An 18,611-nucleotide genomic window follows, 5' to 3' on the forward strand; every position below is an offset into this window, starting at 1 on the left:
TATATATATATATTTTACACACACACATACATATACACACACGTTTTAGTTGTACTTTAATAGTTTAAAAGCTGGAGGGCAGTGTGCTTTGAGCTGGGGCAGGAGCATGTGAAGGGCTGGCTTCAGAAGAGATATTGGTGAGGAGGACAAGCAATGTCAGAGGAGATCTGTTTGTCCTGGAGAGAACAAAGTGCTGGAGTACAGAGGAATGTATATACAAGGCCGAAAGGTCACCTTACAATCTTTATACAATATACAAAAACTAGGTCTATCCAGTCTGGCAGGCCCTGGAACTTCCTAGCTTTTGGAAAATCAAAGGGAGACTGGCCAATCATATTATAATGTGTGTGGTGAACTCAACCAAAAGTGACCCCCAACGCTGAGTTGGAGAGTATGATGTCACTGTCATTAGTCAGCGCTACATGGAATATAAATACAAAAGTCAGTGTGGAGCGTCTACAGGTGTTGCCCCCACCTATGTACGTCTACATACACGCACAAGTAATGTTGGCCGTGCAGCTTTCAGAGAAGGCCGGCTCAGAGCCATCCTACCACAAGCGCCACACCCCAGGCCGGCTCGCCCGTAATGACTCGCTGTCCCCATTACCTGTGACAGCCGCTTTCTCTCCTGACAGAACAAACACCGCCAGCAGCGGCTCACACAGGCCCCGGCCTGCTCGCAAGAGGACAATGACAGGAACACTTCAACAGTCCGTGCTCCTCCGTCCGCTGTCTGTATCGCAGCGTCACCCTCCTGTCACAGCCAATCAGGCGCCGGAAACACCCATGAGCTGACGGCACCTACACGTAACCCGTACGTGGCACCGGCGACGGGACGCCGCGCATGCTCAGTAACAATCGTTTCTAATTGGATTTACTTTTTTTTATGTGTGCAACTTTATTTACACTTTAATGAAAATAACAACATTTCAGAGCTGCCGCGTATGTTCCCGTTGTGTTCTGCGCAAGTAGTTGTAACACTAACTCTTTTTGAACACCTAAAAAACTCAATGGCCTTTCAAAGCTTGACTCCACTACACGCTCAAAAACCCACCATGTCCTGTCAGCCAATCACTGCTATTTTTCTCAGCTTGCAGCGCTTAGCAATTGAAAATGAGAGATGAACACTGATTAGTGATTTGTGTACCGGTCTACTATTGGCTCTTGAGTGAATGGTGGGCGGGGTCAGATGTAGTAGCATGGAAGGTTTTCTCCTTGCAGCTTCCGGCTCAGAATCTGCACCCAGGTGCGGGTGTGAAGGTATGTTGTCTGTCTTGTGTTTATTGACCCTTGGAGTGTAGAGGCGTGTTACGTTATTTGTGTGGTTGGGGCCAAGGGGCTTTTTCTCAAATGTGAGGTCAGATAAAGGCTAAAGAGGTACTAGGTGCGATTAGATGCATTTCAAAAGCTTTTCTAAATGCACATGTATGCATCTAATGATTTCCAACGAGACTATTCACATTGTGTCTAAGTGCTTTTATCTGCAGTCAGTTTACCTGTATTTAGAAAAAAAAAATAGAAGTCAGGTGCATCTAGGAATTGATTTTTTTAACTTCTAAATGCACCAAAATGCATGTAAACACAGCAAGATGATTATAGGATTTGGTACCATATATATCTTAAAGCAAATGCATATAAACGTGTGTCATTTTATGCATCTAGAAGCATAAACACAGCATCTAGCCTGACAAATTATTCTCTGCATATAGAGGACAAAAACACAATTGGCAAGTGTGAATGAAGCCTAACACAAAAACAAAACAGACTCTTGGTAGCTAAATAAACAAATGAGACTTTTTTTTCTTTTCTTTTAAAGAAGAACTCTGGGGAAAAAAATGTATGAACCCTTGCTGTGGTGCTACCCCTGCACTGCAAGGGTTAACTGCTTGTTTTGTCTAGGTCAGGGGTCAGCAACCTGCGGCTCTGGAGCCACATGTGGCTCTTTCATTCCGCTGCTGAGGCTCCCTGTCCAGGTGTTCAGTCCTGTAACAGCTGATCGGTTCTGAAATGTCACTTCTATCCAACTTTGTGAGTGGGGTGGAATGTGAGATCGCACTCACAGAGTCGGATAGAAGTGACATTTCAGGACCGATCAGCTGTTCCAGGGCAGATCGGTTCTCCTACACATATGATTTGCGATGCCGATCTGCCTGGGACAGCTGAGAAAGCATTGGAATGCTTCACCTATTGGCGGTCATACATTCCACCGCCAAAAAACTGGCCGGGACTACATTGAAATGTGTGACCACTTCACCGGTCACACATTGTAGCGTAGTCATACTTTGATAGAACACCGCCATCAGGGGGGGTACGGCCGGTACCCATGTGAGGGGTCTGGGCAGCCCGGGGGGCCTCTTTCATGAGTATCAGCTGTACGAGGGGCAGCATGGCAGAGGTGACGGGAGGGGGTGGAGGAGGCCAGGCACCAGCAGCAGCAGGTAAGAGGAGTTGGGTGGAGATACAGGGAAAGGGACCCCGGTGACCAGCCCACCAGAGGCCCTGCAGAGTCCACCATAGAGAGTCTCAGATGGGCTGTGCAGGATCTATGGTGTGTTCTGCAGGGTCACTCTCAGGTGGGCTCTGCGGGGTCTTAGGTAAGTTCAGAGTCCCGTGCGTTACTAAGTAAGCCCTGAGTCCAGTGCGTTACTAAGCCCAGAGTCCAGTTACTAAGCCCACATATACCTATATACATGCTATACATAGCATAAAGGTAAAAACCGATATATGCAGTGTTATCTTCATTTTAGATGTCAAAAGGGTTTTGTGGCTCCTGGTGTTTTCTTTTCTGTGGGAAACGGGTCCAAATGGCTCTTTGAGTGTTTAAGGTTGCTGATCCCTGGTCTAGGTGCTAAAAAAAAGAATGTTGTACTCACCCGATTTGCCAAGCCGACTCCTTGCTTTTCCGGGCACTCAAGCATATCTACTATTACGCTACCCAGATGGAATGTTACTCAGCGGTCCTCTTGTGTATACACTTGTATAGAATGTGATGACACAAGGATTCTTAGACCACTGCAGCAGAGGGGGAGTCTGGAAGGACTAGGCCGCAAAGGATCTTGGGACGGGCGCATGCGTAGTTTAGATTTTCAGCCGGGAGATGAGGAGAGACACAAGGTAAGTCTATGGAGCAGCGTGCACCCGCACAGACTCTGTGGGACATGAGCGAAGAGGAGGACAGAGGAGTCAGCGCTGGATCGGAGACCCGCATCAGCGCTGAAGGGACATCTGAAAACTACAGGAAAGAAGATGATGATCGGGTTAAGAGACCTCATTTAAGGTAAGTCCAAACAGCAGGATTGGGAAAGGGGGAAACATTTGTTGACTTAATGTCACTTTAATTATACATTTCCCTGGAGTTCTGCTTTAATTCTCATTCTATTGGATCATATTAGTCACATTGAATAATCAGATAAATGCATTTGTGGCCACTGGAGAAGGAATACAGTGGTGTCCTCTCTACCTCCAGCCTGCTGACTGGAAGGTGAAAGCGTAGCTGCACACTGCTGAGGTCATTTCTGTACTCTCTCGTCTTGTAACTACATTTGTATTCAGCACTCTTGCTTGGTTCTCAGTCCTCTTCTCCCTTTCCATGTCTGCTTGCTGCTACTGTATATAGTGGATAGCAAGACGCTGATACCAGGTCAGCTCCAGGTTCTTACACTAGTTGCATTAAAATATTACCGTATATACTCGAGTATAAGCCGTCCCGAATATAAGCCGAGGTAAATCGAATTAAAACAATACAGGTCGGCATTAATTTGTGTCTAATTATACAGACGTGGACACATTTGTACCCTTACAGATCATTTTTTTTTAAATGCTTCATTCCTCTTGAAAAGTGATTACTTGTCTCATGTATACCTACAGGCTCTTGGTATGTCAAGTCTAAAAGTAGATAAGTTAAATCTATTCTAAAATGGCCTGTACAGACATGTTGGTAACCCTAAAAAATTAGATAATAGTGATCCTTCAAACTAACCATTTTCTGTAATTAGTGTTGCACATCTTCTATCTTGTAGTCAGTCATTCAGTCTATTTGTCTATTTTAATGGAGAAAAGTAGTCACTGTTTGGCGTCAACATCAGGGGTGTGGAATTCCTATTGCCCAATGCCCAGGATATGCAGTTCTGGGTGGGTGTTTTTTTTTTCTACATCTAGTCCTGCGTCTGGAAAGTAGGGCTAAATGTAGAGTGGGGAAAGGTGCCGCTCATTTTTTACAAGCAAGGCTGCCCAGATCACTTGTGTAGCAGCCTGTTTGTCTACACCACACTGAACATGGACCAGAGAAAGCAAAGGATAGTTACCTGAGGAGATCAGAAAGCAAATTACAGACCAGCATGCCAACGGTAAAGGCTATAAAACCATCCCCAAGCAGCTTAATGTTTCTGTCACTAAAGCTGTAAATTTTATTAAGGAGTTTTAAGTGTATCAAAACCCAAAACAAATATGTAATATATTGCAGCTTACATGTGGTGTCTGTATCCGTTTTCTTTCTTCACTTTGTTTTCACCTGGTGATCAGGCCAGTAGCACACTTCCTGTCTTAGGATGGCTTCATTCTATGGAGGAGCAATGGACCCACTCTTGGAAAGCAGCATTGTCATCCTGTGGAGAGAGTATGGTTGGGCTAGCAGATTTAGATGGATTTGACTAACAATTTTTTTTATCCTTTTTGATAAAAGTTTCACGTAAATGAATAAAAGCTGACCATTGTTAGCACCCCTGTCAGTGTTAAATGGCTTGTCTTACACCAGGTGAAACTACAGGGGGAAAAAGCCTAAAAATAAAACCGATAAAAACAGCCACCATATTTTAAAATTAGTAAGCTGTAACATATTTTATTTTTGCTTTTGGGTTTAGATACACATTAAGGTCCATTGGAGTGTAGCCAACCTCCCTGTTCAATCTGGGGTCGCAGGAGGAAAATGGACTCCCAGATTGTGCAAAAGTTAGACCAAGAGTCAAGGAAAACTTCCAAAGAGATGCAAGCTTAACTGCAAGGTCGTAGTACACAAGTGTCTGATCTGCACCATCAGTGACACTGGGCTCGAAGTAGGACATCAAGGAAAAATCATTAAAGGGTTTCTAAAACCCTCAGCTTTTCTTGCATATATATGAGGCTAGCAAGCAGTAGATATATGGAAAAAGTTTTGTTTTTTTAAAGAAAAAAACGCTTTAACAGCGGTTTAAACTTACCTGTGTCTTCCCTGCGCGCTCCCGTTCGAAAATGTGAAACTGCACGGGCGGCCACAAAGCATCTTGGGGCGGGCAAATGCGCAGTTCACATTTTCGCCTGGGGCGCAAGGAAAGACACCAGGCAAGTCTATGGATGCGTGCACCCCGCATGCAGACACCGTGGGAGAGTATGTGCCAGCAAGCTCAGAGGAGTCAGCGCTGGATCGGAGACTCTCCGCAGTGCTGGAGAGGAGGCTGAAAACTACAGGAAAGAAGATGATCGGATTAAGAGACATCATTTAAGGTAAGTGCTTTAATTAACGTTGGGGTGAGGGTGAAAAAAATTTGCCTTTTAATGTCACTTTAATATTGACAAGTCACAATGCTTTTGGCTGAATGTCCTTTTGGACAAATGAGAAGCAACTTTTTGGCAAGTCAGATCAGTTCTATATTCACAAAGGAAAAAAATGAAGCTTTCAAAGGAAAGAACACTATACCTACTGTAAATGAGGGAGAAGTCTCGGTTATTGTTTTGGGGATGCTTTCCTGTGTCTGGCACTTAATGCCTTCAGTCTCTGCAGGGCACAATAAAATCTTAAAATAATCAAGGAACTCGTGAGTGAAACATACTGCCCAGTATATGAAAGCTCTGTCTCAGTAACAAGTCATGGGTTCTTCAACAGGATAATGACCCAAAACACACAGATAAAAGCACCCAAGAATGAGCCAGGACAAAACATTAGACTATTCTGTAGAGACTATGATCTGAATCCTATTGAACATCTATGGCAAGTGCTGTATGCAGTACGCAGTATGGAGAAGAATGACCCTTTAAATCTGAGATAGCTGGAGCAGTTTGCATTAGATGAGATGGCCTAACTACCTGTTTGCAGAAGTGTCATTGACAGCTACAGAAATTGATTGTTTTCAGGTATTGCCTCTAAAGGTTGTGTAATAGAATTTTAGGTCGAGTCCCGTCATTTTTCTCCATTCCATTATCATTTTGTTTTATTTAAAATATATGGAATCAAAAGCAAAATCTGATTTTATTAAATATGAATTAAACAATGATAGATGCTAATCACTTTTGTCATTTCAGAGAAAATTGAGCGTCCTTTTTTTCTGAAAGGGTATCAACAAATTTGTCTACATCTGTGTCTGCCTAGAGCTCAGGTTTAACAAGTGGAAGATTAAAAATATGAATACAGCTTGAAATTCAAGCTATCATTGTACAGGCAGGCTGGACAACTTTCACACGCTAAGAATAGACTTCATGGCTGCAGCACAAGGCTGGACAAATGCTAGGAGCCAGATAGCCAATAATCCTTAAAATTAACAGCTGGATCCTAACCTTTTGAGGTTTCTTTAGTTGTTGTCAATGTAGCTGGCTCCTGGATTGGACAGACTGGCTCCTGCATTCCATATTAATTTGTCTACACTTTCTGCGGCATTAATGTTTGGAACTTTGAGTACAGGATATTACAAAACCGTCACAACTTATCCACTAATGTGTGTTTCTGCAATGCATAGTAACACATTTTACATTTACATTGCAATGTGTTGCTTACACTTACGTTGTAGCGTAGAAGATTATAAGAATTTTAGCATATCACACTTAGGGGGACTGAGTATTAAAGTTGTTAGTCAAACTAGACTTTACAAGATGTCTTGCAATATGCCTTTTCTACTGATTTTTGGGGACATTGGACGTGTGAATCTTCCTCTTGGGCCCAGTGGAAGCAGAAAGCAGGAACAGGTGTCCCCCCCACTGGTGGATTTTTTTCCTCGCTTCATGTTCTGGTGACTACTTTAAAGTTTGGATTTCATCAAATTTTTCTATCTCTGTGACTGGTCACAGGGACCGATAGAGAAGTAAATCCAGCATGGACAGAGAAAAGCTTAAGATATTTTGCCTTTCCCTACACTTTAATTTTGGATAGAGCAGGAAAGGGTTGGAGCCTCTGTCTGGTTCCTAAGGGAGATTTCTTCTCACTTCCTGTAGGGACAAAAAGTGATACTAAAATCTCTCCTATAGGAACACATGCAGGTTTGAGCTTCTGTTTTATTGTTGTCTGTGCCTTCTTGTCCCAGACCCCTCTGTTACCTGTATGGCTCCCTATCATAGAAGCTGCACATTATTTTCTCACAATGTTCTGAAGACCACGTGTTTTCTGTGAAACTTGCATGGTGGAAAGCCAGTTATTCTTTATGATTTGAGCTACTCTTCCCCAATATACAATTTTGCAGGGAAAACTAGTGTTCTTATCAATGGAGTCTGGAAGACATAAAGTAGTTTTAAGCTCAAGTCTTGCCAAAACCGTTTTAGCTATGGGTGGAGTGGAGAAGGGGTAAAAAAAAAAAAAAACAACTTCAAACATCTGGAGGCCTTTTTTTTTTCTTTCATTGCAGAAATGTCACTTGATTTCTCTGGACAGTGTGGTGTAAAATCTCTCCAGTGTGGCTAAATCATAAAAGCCATTAGAGGTTATGTTTCTTCCCCCTTAGGAGCCAGAACAAAAAAACACTTTAACTCAATATCTATGACAAGCCTCGGTTTCTCTATCAGTTTTTTGTATATCAGAATTACTCTATACCCTACTTTACTAATTAATCTTTCTTGTTTTATGCTCTAAGAATTCAGAGCACCTTCCAACCTAATCACTGCACCTCCCTCCTATTCTCCCATCCGATAGGAACTCACTGCTCCACAGCACCTCCCATCCACCTCATCCTAGCTGGTCACTGTGCCTCCCTCCTATCCAAAGGTGACCCGCTGCTCCACAGTACCACCCACCTCATCCTACCTGGTCTTATCTGATCACTGCACCTCATTATTCTCCCATCCCATGAAGACTCGCTGCTCCACAGCACCTTCTAACCACCCATCCTACCTGGTCACTGTTCTTCCCACCTATTTTCCCAATGCATGGAGACTTGCTGCTCCACCGCACCTCCCACTCACCTCAACCCCTAGATCATAGCTCCTAGTGTAACCAGTAACAAGGCATCCCTCTCCACCTAACCTTATTCCCACCCAAAGTACATATCTCTCTGTGTTGACCATTTACCCGCCGCTCCCAGTACATCCCTCCAGGCATCCAGCATGACCACCTCATTCGTTCTATCAGGATTTTCTCTTTAAGGTAAGGATCTGTAGTAAATTGTGCTAAAATCCTTGCAGTGTGTATGGGTAGCCTGGGTGTAATTCTTATTTTGTCAACAAAACTAATTTTGCTACGAAATGCAGCTTTAGTGTTCATAGTAATATTACAGTCCAGAGAACGCCACTGTGCATATGCGAGTATTATAGCATGTGGCGAGTCGGTGCCGCGTGTGTGCGGCTTTATTTTTTGTGCACATGCAGAGGGTTCTATATACTGCCGTTATGATACACAGTGGAGTGTGGAGCTATGGGCGGTCATGACACATCTGCAGGAAGTATATGCATATTTGCAGGAATATGATGGGGTGGGAAGACGCGATGGTTGCTATGGTTTACTACTTGCTATTTAAGGGGACCCTATGAGACCTGGAAACGTTGGCTATTTTACAATAATTGCAAAATGCAAGCTTGGAGTGCTGGTGACTTCTTTCTTCAGAACAGGTTTTATTGCTGTCTTTATCCCTGCTGGTTCACTCTCAGTATTAGCCCTGCTGAACACTCTTCCAATGGGTAAACCTGTGATTGGTCTTTAGGGCCCTGGTGTTGGCTTTCTTTGTGCAGTCCGCCATGTTCTGGGCTGGCCCTGGCACATGTTGGCCACTTTGCAGAGTGGCATCTGGGTGTTGAGACGCTCGCTGTGTTCCTGCAGGGGACAGTGCGGAGTCTGTTTGTCGAAACCTCTTTTTCCCTGGTCAGTTGTAGTTGCACGTTCTGTAGGATTCTTTTGAGTGCTTGTGGGGGGTGATAGTTTGCTTAACTTCAATTATACCACATGCCAGTCAGAAACTTGTTGGCAGCTAGGTGGTAGTTCCTCCAATGCCAGACCTAAGCTGTCTTTTGAGATTCAAATTGTGGACATTTGGTCTACTACTGACCACTAAAGTAATTAAATATCTATTATATCTACTCATTCTGTATTTTAATATTACAGTTTGGTCACTGCCACCAATGCAGGAGGTTATTATTATTATTATTATTATTATTATTATTATTATTATTATTACTGTATCCACTGGCACCAATTTCAAGAGTTATTTTAGCACCCACTGACACCAATGCTGTGGGTTATTATTGCACCCACTGACACCAATGCTGGGGGTTGTTATTGCATCCACTGACGCCAATGCTAGGGGTTACAATTACTGCCACTGACGCCAACGCTAGGGGTTACAATTACTGCCACTGACACCAAGGATGAAGATTATTTTACTTTCAGTTTCTCATTGGTGTGCATTGTGGAAAAAAGAAAAATGCAACAGGACTGAAATTTGAATGCGCTGAGGTGTGCAGTGTACTTCCAATTCATGAAAACATGCTGCTATTGTTCGGCCTTCTGGAAGTTTTTTTTTTGGGGGTGGGGGGTGCAGGTGAGACTCTTATTTTCACTGCTTTTAGTTTTCCTACCTTGTGTGTCAATGCATGTCCTATCATGCTTTACCAAAACACATAGTAACCTGTGCAGCGCTGTGTGTGTTTTGCGATTCCATTGTTTTTTAATGACATCCCAACTGAGTTACATTAACATATAACGTACCCGCAATGCTTCTAGGCTTGGAACTGGACCTAATTAGAGGCCTGGAAGACAGCAGGCCGCACAAGCGGGTAGTGGGGTGCTTGTTGGGCACCAAGTGTCTACTTGCATATGGGATGTTGTGAGCATGTTTAAATGTTTATTTGCTATATACCCAAATAATAACTGATAAATATAAATTATGTCATTAAGGATAATCTAACAAAATAAATAATTTACATAGTCATTACTACACGGACCTCTGTCCCATATCCTCAGCAGCAAGAAGCAGGCAGTTGCTTATACTCAATGGACCGTTTCTAGATGCTGCCAGCACCGCACCTCACCGTGATTTGTTGAGCATATGGCAGCATGCTGGGATTGGGAATTCCTTGCCTTGGGAGGGGATTGTCCGGGGAGCTGGATTGGAGAGGTCCTTGTTCAGGGTTAAGAGATACTCTTCAAATTCTGCCAGAACTTATATGGGGTTCAGAGAAGCAGGAGCAGTAGTCTAGGAGCCAATTGATTCAGCCCCTAGGCTTAGTGCTGGACCGCAGCTGTCGCTTACATTCGGCCTTTCCAGCAATAAAGCAGAGCGGCTGTCACTCAGCTTGCATCCCGCTGTGCTCCAGATGTGATTAGAGATCTGAAACACAGTGGGCCATACACTGAGTGCTGCCACTTGTTGGGCATCAAGGCTTGAGAGGGATACTAACACTTAGTTTCTGATGTGTCTTTGGTGCAGAAAGAAAAGGGAATTTTCTGGTTAGAAGACAGAAAAAAACCTTAAGGTCTTTACCATTTCCTGCTCCATCTAAAACTAAACAAAATACAATGGGGGGGGGGGAGGGATTTATCAAAACTGGAGCAGACGTGCATTGCAACCAATCAGCTTCTATCTCTCATTTTCAAATCTGAACTGAGCAAACTGAAGAGAGATGCTGATTGGTTGCCATGGGCAACTGCTCCAGATTCTGTCTGCTCCAGTTTTGATAAAATGACCCCAATGACTTTACATACCATTTTTAAGTGATTTACATATCTTATTTTGCTTTTATTATCTGCTATTTCTGCTCTGTTAATACTTGGCCACTAGATGGTGCAGGTGAATCAATTTGAATTGACAATCCTGGTACACACCCACTGTAATCTCTCTGAAATGTAAACCTTCCACTGTCATTTTATTACTTTACCAATAAAATTACATTGAACAAGGTAACCTATTTGCAGTCTGAAGAATTTTTTTTTTTTTTATTGCTATGACATAACCAGCTGAAGTATGAAACAAAATAGTCTTTTTCTAGGAACAAATAATTTTACTATTAAAGGGGTTCTAAACCCTCCGGTTTTTTTTGCCTATATAGATATAGGGAAGAAGTTTAAAAAAAAAACGATTGAACTAGTTTTAAACTTACCTCGTTATCGCTGCTCGCTCCCGCGCCGAGAATCAGGAAGTGATCGTACGGCCGCAAAGGATCTTGGCGCGGGAGCATGTGCAGTTCCGATTCTCGGCCGGGAGACAAGCAGAGACGCAAGGTAAGTCTATGGAAGCGTGCACCCTCATGCAGACACCGCTGGATCGGAGAGACAGAGCAGTCAGCGCTGGATCGGAGAGCCGCCACACCGCTGGAGGGACACATGAAAACATGGGGAAAGAAGAGGAAGATCAGAATAAGAGACATAATTTGAGGTAAGTGCTAACATTTACATGGGGGGAGGGGGAAAAAAAAATTGGCTTTAATGTCACTTTAATATGGAGCTGTCAATGTCTGCACAGTAACTGAAAATGTAATCTCATTTCAAAGAAAACTCTGCATGCAAAATGCTATTGCTGAGTTCTGTTTGAAGGTGTAGGCTCTAGGGCTGTCATCCTCATCCTTTCCTCACTACCTAAATAAGTCACTGACCTGGAACACCTATGTATGTCACATGTTACAGCACATTATTTATACAGGCTTGTTGTGGCACAGTGAATTCAACTTTTTTTGGTGAATGGCTAAAGAGGATCAAGAGCCTACTCCCAAAAAACAAATGGCAGATTATATACTTGTATTCCAACAGATTCCCTTTAAAGAAGGACTAAAGCCAAGCATCTTAATACATACTGTAAATCGGTGGTTCTCAACTTGTGTAACCTCAGGACCCACATTTGTCCTTGGTCATTAAGTCGCGACCCCAAGTGTAGTAAACGCCAGCAAGGCATACAAACTGTAGGTGGGAGCTGCGTTTGGGGTACCATTCAAATGAATGGCAACACAACACACCTCCCACACCAGAATGCACGGTAGGTGCGATTGTGTGGTACAGTGCGTTAATCACATGGTACTAATGAGAGTAATGGACTGTACTAGGGCCCTCAAAAACACATACATGCATACATGCATACATACATACAGAATCTCAAAGGCTCAGACATTCTCATACACATTTCAAAAACATTTTAATGTAATTTTTTTCTAAGGTCCACCCAGTCTCCTTACCTTATGAGAACTGGAGTGGATCCTCAGCCTGGGTGGGGTCCAGTGTGGGCTGCTATGCTGTGACAGAGCTCCATCCATATGTGCATTGCTTGTACAGCTCCCTTGTACGCCCTGTAGAGGAGCCGGGAGCCAGAATGCACCTTGGAAAGGCATGATGCCGTGCAAAAATGTTGTGGCACACTAGAGGAAGCCAGAGGGCACCCTGATTGAGAGGCACCTTAAACCCTGTTCACACAGCGATAAATCGCTCAAATATGGGCTCAATGTAGCTCTTCCAATGCATTTCAATGGAGCTGTTCACATCTCACAGTTCAATCTCGCCTGTAGCTCATTGCTCAAGCTTGTAGCTCGAACATGACCTATTTTTCAACGGATTTTGTGCGATTTGGCCCAATAGACTTTAATGGTGTAGCTCAATGTCGCGCTACAGAAGTGTCACTTTTGCACAGAAATAGAAGAAAGAAGGAATGATGTCACATCAAGACCGCTTTTGATTGGTTACAGCCCAATGTAGCAGCTGAAAAGTCGCGCTACGTAGCGTGACAAAATGTGCACTGTAGTTCAATGTCGCTCTGCTCAAAATCGCCCTTAAAAAAACACTTTTTTGGATGTAGCTCAGTGTAAATGGGGTCTTGGGGTTAGGATGCTTGCAATAATTCAAGCTAAATTTAAAGGAAACCTTTTTTCATCTGTAAACTAAGCTGCCACTCAGAGCTGAAGGCAGGTATTTACGCTGTAAGTGCCTGCATGTTTCCATAGATTGCAACTTATGAGCCTTGAGAGCCCTGAAACCTATCAACTTTCCCTGTGTGAAAGTGAGAACAGGGACTTGGGGTATAAAGGAGATCTCTGGTCAGCAAACTCAAATATTGTACACTAAAAAGTAGGCCCATCAGGGTGCCATTCTAAATGAAACAACTTTGGTTAATACTTTACTATGCGCTGCTGTAACGCACTCTAACAAACTGAAGGCACAGTCCAGAAGTGCAGTTCTCTGTAGTAAAAGTCAAAAGCAAGAAATGGGGATAGAGCGCATCAAACCTAAACTAAGATATTGATTTCTAACTTCTCTTTTTCAGACATTGGGGGAAAATTGCAGTTGGTATGGACTTTCAGATTTCAATCGGTGACTGCATTTGCACAAATGTGAATTTACACCATATCCTGCACTGTGAAAATATTTAAAAAAGTGGACTTAAGTTGTTTTAGAAGGATTCTATATGGACTGTTCTAAAAAGAGGAGTCCTATACCGAGAAATGTATTGTATTTGATTGACCCAAACATTGTGTCAACTCTTATTAGAATAACATTGTTGCAGTAACACCTGGAAGAATACAGTGTTGTTCAACCAAAAATAATAGTTTAGTTTTATCTCGACTTGAAGGATATGAACACATTACATTTTGTCCAGTTCCACAGAGTAATCCTGTATAAATGACTATCAAATAATATTTGGAGTTTTCTGTGGTTTAGGTGGGTTTTTACACTACATTCAGGAGTTAAATCCTAAAAATACATTCAAGCGCCTTAACTATTAACAAAAAATGTAGCTTATGTATCACTCAGCTGTAGATCCTCAAATCACCTCTGAATTGGTGCTGACACTGCCCTTCCTTCTGGAGGGTGGCTACTTTTGTTCCCCATGGTCCTTGTGTGTGTTGTAAAGTAGCCACCGCTCCAAGCTCACTCCTGTGATTGACTACAATCTCAATACAAATTTTGTAAACTACATGTGAGATTGTAGTCAATCATGTGAGTGAGCTTGGAGTGGTGGCTACTTTACAACACACACAGGGACCATGGGGCACAAAAGTAGCCACCCTCCAGAAGGAAGGACAGTGTCAGCACCAATTCAAAGATAATTGGAGGATCTAAAGCCGAGTATTAAACAAGCTACATTTTTGGTTATTAGTTAGGGTACTTGAATGTATTTTTAAGATTTAACTCCTGAGTTTAGTATCCCTTTAAGGACCTCTTAATTGGGTTTAGTTTACGCCATTCCCACTGAAACTAATAGCACCTGCTTCACAAAACAGTGATTTGTTGTCACAGCAAACACATCACACAGGAACTGCACAAAGGAAAACCGTGAAGAACATTTATGAAAAGTGACCAAGATCTTCGGTTATGCGTCATAAAAAAAGGGCATGTTTTTTTGGAATAAAGAAACAATTCTAAAAACCAGTGGTAGTAAGTCAGAAGCATAAGATGTCTTACACTACTTAAGCCATGTGTATTTTTTTTTTAAATAAAATTCATAACTCTCTGGCATATATGATAATGATGTGTGTAATAAGGCATTGCTGCAGTCCATGTTTAAAACCAGTCAGTGGTTCAGGGTCAACCAGAGCTTGTTTGTCTGGTTAACTGCTAGGACTTTTTATCTACCGGTTTGATACAGTCATGTCATGGACATTGGCATTTTAGTTCCAAATGTGTGTCAGATCAAACGACAGTTAGGGGTCTATTCACAAAGCTGCCGGAGAATCCAGCCGTAGCTTCGGCTGCGCGAGCTCTTCGGTTCAGTAGAACCGAAGGGCTGCTGTACGGACTATTATCAATATTCACACTGCCGAATATTGACAGCCGAAGCAAGGCACGCCTCGCAAATGACAGCTAGGCAGAGCCAGCCGTGATCTCACGGCTGGCTCTGCCCAGTTGTAATGACAAATCAGCATCCCCAAATGACCTGGAGACGCTGATCTGTCATTAAACAGGGCGGAACTGACCATGGCGTCAGACTGGCTTCGGCCAGTTGTTCGGCTGACCGAAGTGCAGCGGATGTACAACTGAAATCAGACGTACTGAGTCGTAGTGAATAGCTGAACGTCGTTTGGCTCACTTCACTACGACTGTTATTCACTCGGCTGCCTGCGCCAGCTTTGTGAATAACCCTATTTGTTTTGGTTAGGATGTGCCCAGTGTGGCCTCAATTTCCTGTTTATAGATGACCAGAGGGACAGCTGGCATGGTCTTCTGCTGCCATACACCATTAGGTTTGACATTTTTGTGTATTTTAAGGATACCCTTCTATACAAGCTTTTAGTAAAGGCCACTTTTAGCAGTTGCAGAGTTCCTGTCAGTTTAAACAAGTATTTATTTTCTTCTAGAACGTATATTAAGTTGTTTTTGACAACTGAAGTGCCAGTCACAGATGTTTTCTTCCACGGGGTGTACGTTGCACTCCATTTTTCATCCTGTTTTCTTGTTGTGAGCCAGTAAGTTACAGGATACGTTTTGGTCAATTCTTATCTTAGATGTGTGGCTTGTGCAGCACTGTTACAGGACCCGCTAATATGACAAAGCAAACACCAAGCTGCACATGGCCTTGATCTTGACACACAAAAGCAGCCATTTCTCCTGGGATGAGTAATGATGTATAATGAGTTCAGTGTCTGCACTAGTCAGAGCTGGGCACAATTGCAGTATTGAGTTGCATTGTACTCAAGACAAGTTGTTTTGCATTTGCTAGTCAACCCACTTTAAATCACTCCACTATAGTGTGTTCAATGCATCAGCTAGGTTTTTTAGATTGAATCAAATTTAAGGTTGGAGGCTTTTAACAGGAAGCAAAAAATATATTGCTCAGACCGAGATATTAATATGCAGAGTAAATTAGTTTATTTTAAACAAACGCACGTTAAAAGATGTTGTCATAGTAATGTTCTTGCTAACATTTGTTTATTAATAGATGCTCTATGAGTATATATTAAACCTTTTACACAGCATACACATTGATTGGATGAATGTGTAAAAAGGAGTTCCTCTGATACAGTATGCTTGTTTAGGCATAAAATAACAGTAATGTGTATGGTGTTCGGGAAAGATTATGGCTATACAATAATGTCAGCAGATGTTTTACTTCTATAGTCATTCCTCCTCCCCAGCCTACTGATTGGACAGCGAAGGAGCAGCACATAAATAAGGTTAATGTTGTGCTCTCATCTCCTATAAGCAACTTCATTGTTGTACCATGTTCATGTACATGGGTATCAGACTCGGAAGCAAGTCAAATTTTGATTTGCTTTTGCATTGCTCATGTTTTTTTGCATATATTGAGTCTACTGAGTTCAGTACCTGTTGTAACACATTTATTTTCAGTAACCCTACAGCTGCACAGACATCAGGTTTTAGTTTTTTACTTTGTTTTCTTACTTTTAGTATAATTGTAGTTTTATTTGTAAACTTTATATGTAATATATTATTTCTTTGTCTAGGTTTCTGAAAATGCATACAGATCGCTCACCACAGCCGGTAAGTGCTGCTTTTTATATTGATATGAATATTTTCGGATGCAGTGCAATGCGTTCAGTATATTGTGTGCTTCATATGATTAGTTTTTTCTGAGTACCTTCAATCTTCTGATCATGTATAGCTTAAAGTGAAAGGGTCACCATGTCAATTCCTATTGATGATGTTGTGTAATGGCTTTCACAACTTGGTAACTCCTCCCATACACAGTCACCTCTATGCTGATTTCCATTCCCATCCCAAGTTGTGTACATTGCATTTTGCATGTATGACATTGAATAAACTGGGCTCCTGTTTGTCTCTGTGTTAGTCTACCCAAACTGATATTGCATATTAGGGGAGACTGCAGCAGCACAAGTGAGTCTGCAAATGTTAAAGGTAGAGGTAACATAGCAAACTTGTGCAGAAGTCCTCAAGAGATAGAAGATGATTCTGCCTTCTTAGCAGAGTAAATGTACACCATAAGGTATATATAAATGTATTCTTAGTGGGTGAACAAACCAGAACTTTACAATCTTTTTTTGTGGAGAATGAAATATTTTATATATACGTCGTTGTCAGTCATGCAATCTGTACATGCTAATATAGTTCAAATGTTTTGTCAAAGTGTCTTCAGTCCTAGAATGGTTTAATTTCTGCGTAATTACCAGCATCCTAATTGAAATGTAAGTGCATATTTCCCTGCATCTTGTAAAATATGTCCAATGGGTGGGGAGCACAGCTGTGAGCATTTAGTGTAAACCAAAGAAGAGCTTTTACGGTCTTTTACTAGTCCTACTATTTGGAGCAGCTGGAAGCAAAAACTATTTACTTTCTGATCTGTCAGCAGTACTTGTCATTGAACCCCCTCTGCAGAGCTGAGGACTGCATTCTCAACTAATGTCTATGGTTTGGACAGCTGAATGAGTTCTACCTTACCAAATGACTGTTGTACTGTTTACACTTTGTAGCAATTTACAAGTCTTGTATGTTCTGTGGATTCCAGGTGCAATTTAGGTATTTAGTTTATATACAAATCTTAGAGCTAATCTGTGATACTTTATGAAGCAAATAATTTGTTACCCAATCCTGTAATGGTATAGCAGCTGTAAATATGCTCCCTAAAATGTCATGTAATCCTTAATAATTTGTTAATGTCATTTTTAACACCTGATGATCCTTCTATGCAGATACTTTCTGTTATAGGGTAACAAAATTCTATACCAGCTCCCAGCTGTGCTCCTGCCTTGTCACCCTCTCATACAGTCTCCCAACAGAGACTAGAGGTTGATGTTTCAAAACCCATTACACAGGCATCATCCTCTGTTGTATTGATCCAGAAACTTCCCATGAGATTTGCAGCCAACACTGCATGTGTGTAGACAGGAAGTGCTAAACAGCAGCATTATTATGCAGGTTGTAGAGGGGATCAGATTGTGTGCATAAGGACAGAAAAAGGTAGAACTAATCTAAATTGTATTTGTTTATTTATTGCATCTACTTTAAAGAGGAACACCAGGCTGAGTGTTTTATAGCATATCTGCTGTGATAAACGATAAAAAACCTACCACTGTTAAAGTGGACATCTCCCTTCCTGGAACTTAAGCACATGTGACCATACAAATCATCTCAGGGGAGGAAAATACCTTTCCCTGAGATCTCATTAGATTACATATGAGATTTCCCAGCAATGTTCTGCTGATGTGTCCTTCCCAGGATGGGCATGAAGACATCATTGCCAAAGTGGACCAGGAAGTGGCAAAAAAGAAAGGACTGTAAGATGATTTAATATCGGCATGCAGAGCTGCACAGTGATGTGATTTTTAGTCAAAGGGGGTAAAGGTCCACTTCAATGTTTTATGCCAGGTCAATACTGAGAAGATTAAAGCTGGCTAGTACCTACGCTGTTGAACAAGAAAAAAAAAAAAAAAACAACCTATATTCTGACAGTGAGCGGTGAACCTGTCAGAATACGCAAACAATGCCTGCAGCTGATTGGCAAGAATTCTCCATTCTGGCTCCTAAAAAAAAAAAAAAAAAAAAAAACAAAAAA

The 18,611-nt window shown here is 42.0% G+C and overlaps 2 protein-coding genes across 3 annotated transcripts in view; one reads left to right on the plus strand and one right to left on the minus strand.

The window, feature by feature from the left end:
• TFG (TRK-fused gene) overlaps positions 1-828 on the minus strand; it is a 30,193-nt gene extending 29,365 nt beyond the window's left edge. For both annotated transcript variants that reach the window (XM_018565199.1, XM_018565198.1), the window contains exon 1: positions 608-828. The gene's annotated coding sequence lies outside the window, so the exon portion shown is untranslated. The remainder of the gene's footprint in view (positions 1-607) is intronic.
• A 15,722-nt stretch (positions 829-16,550) lies between these two features.
• Positions 16,551-18,611, plus strand: part of GEMIN8 (gem nuclear organelle associated protein 8) — a 14,758-nt gene continuing 12,697 nt past the window's right edge. The window contains exon 1 of the mRNA XM_018565194.1: positions 16,551-16,582. Coding sequence (XP_018420696.1) covers positions 16,556-16,582 — 27 coding nt within the window. The 5' untranslated portion in view covers positions 16,551-16,555. The remainder of the gene's footprint in view (positions 16,583-18,611) is intronic.

This window comes from Nanorana parkeri, unplaced genomic scaffold, assembly GCF_000935625.1.
Source record: "Nanorana parkeri isolate BGI_ZX_2015 unplaced genomic scaffold, ASM93562v1 scaffold821, whole genome shotgun sequence".
NCBI classification, from domain to species: domain Eukaryota; kingdom Metazoa; phylum Chordata; class Amphibia; order Anura; family Dicroglossidae; genus Nanorana; species Nanorana parkeri.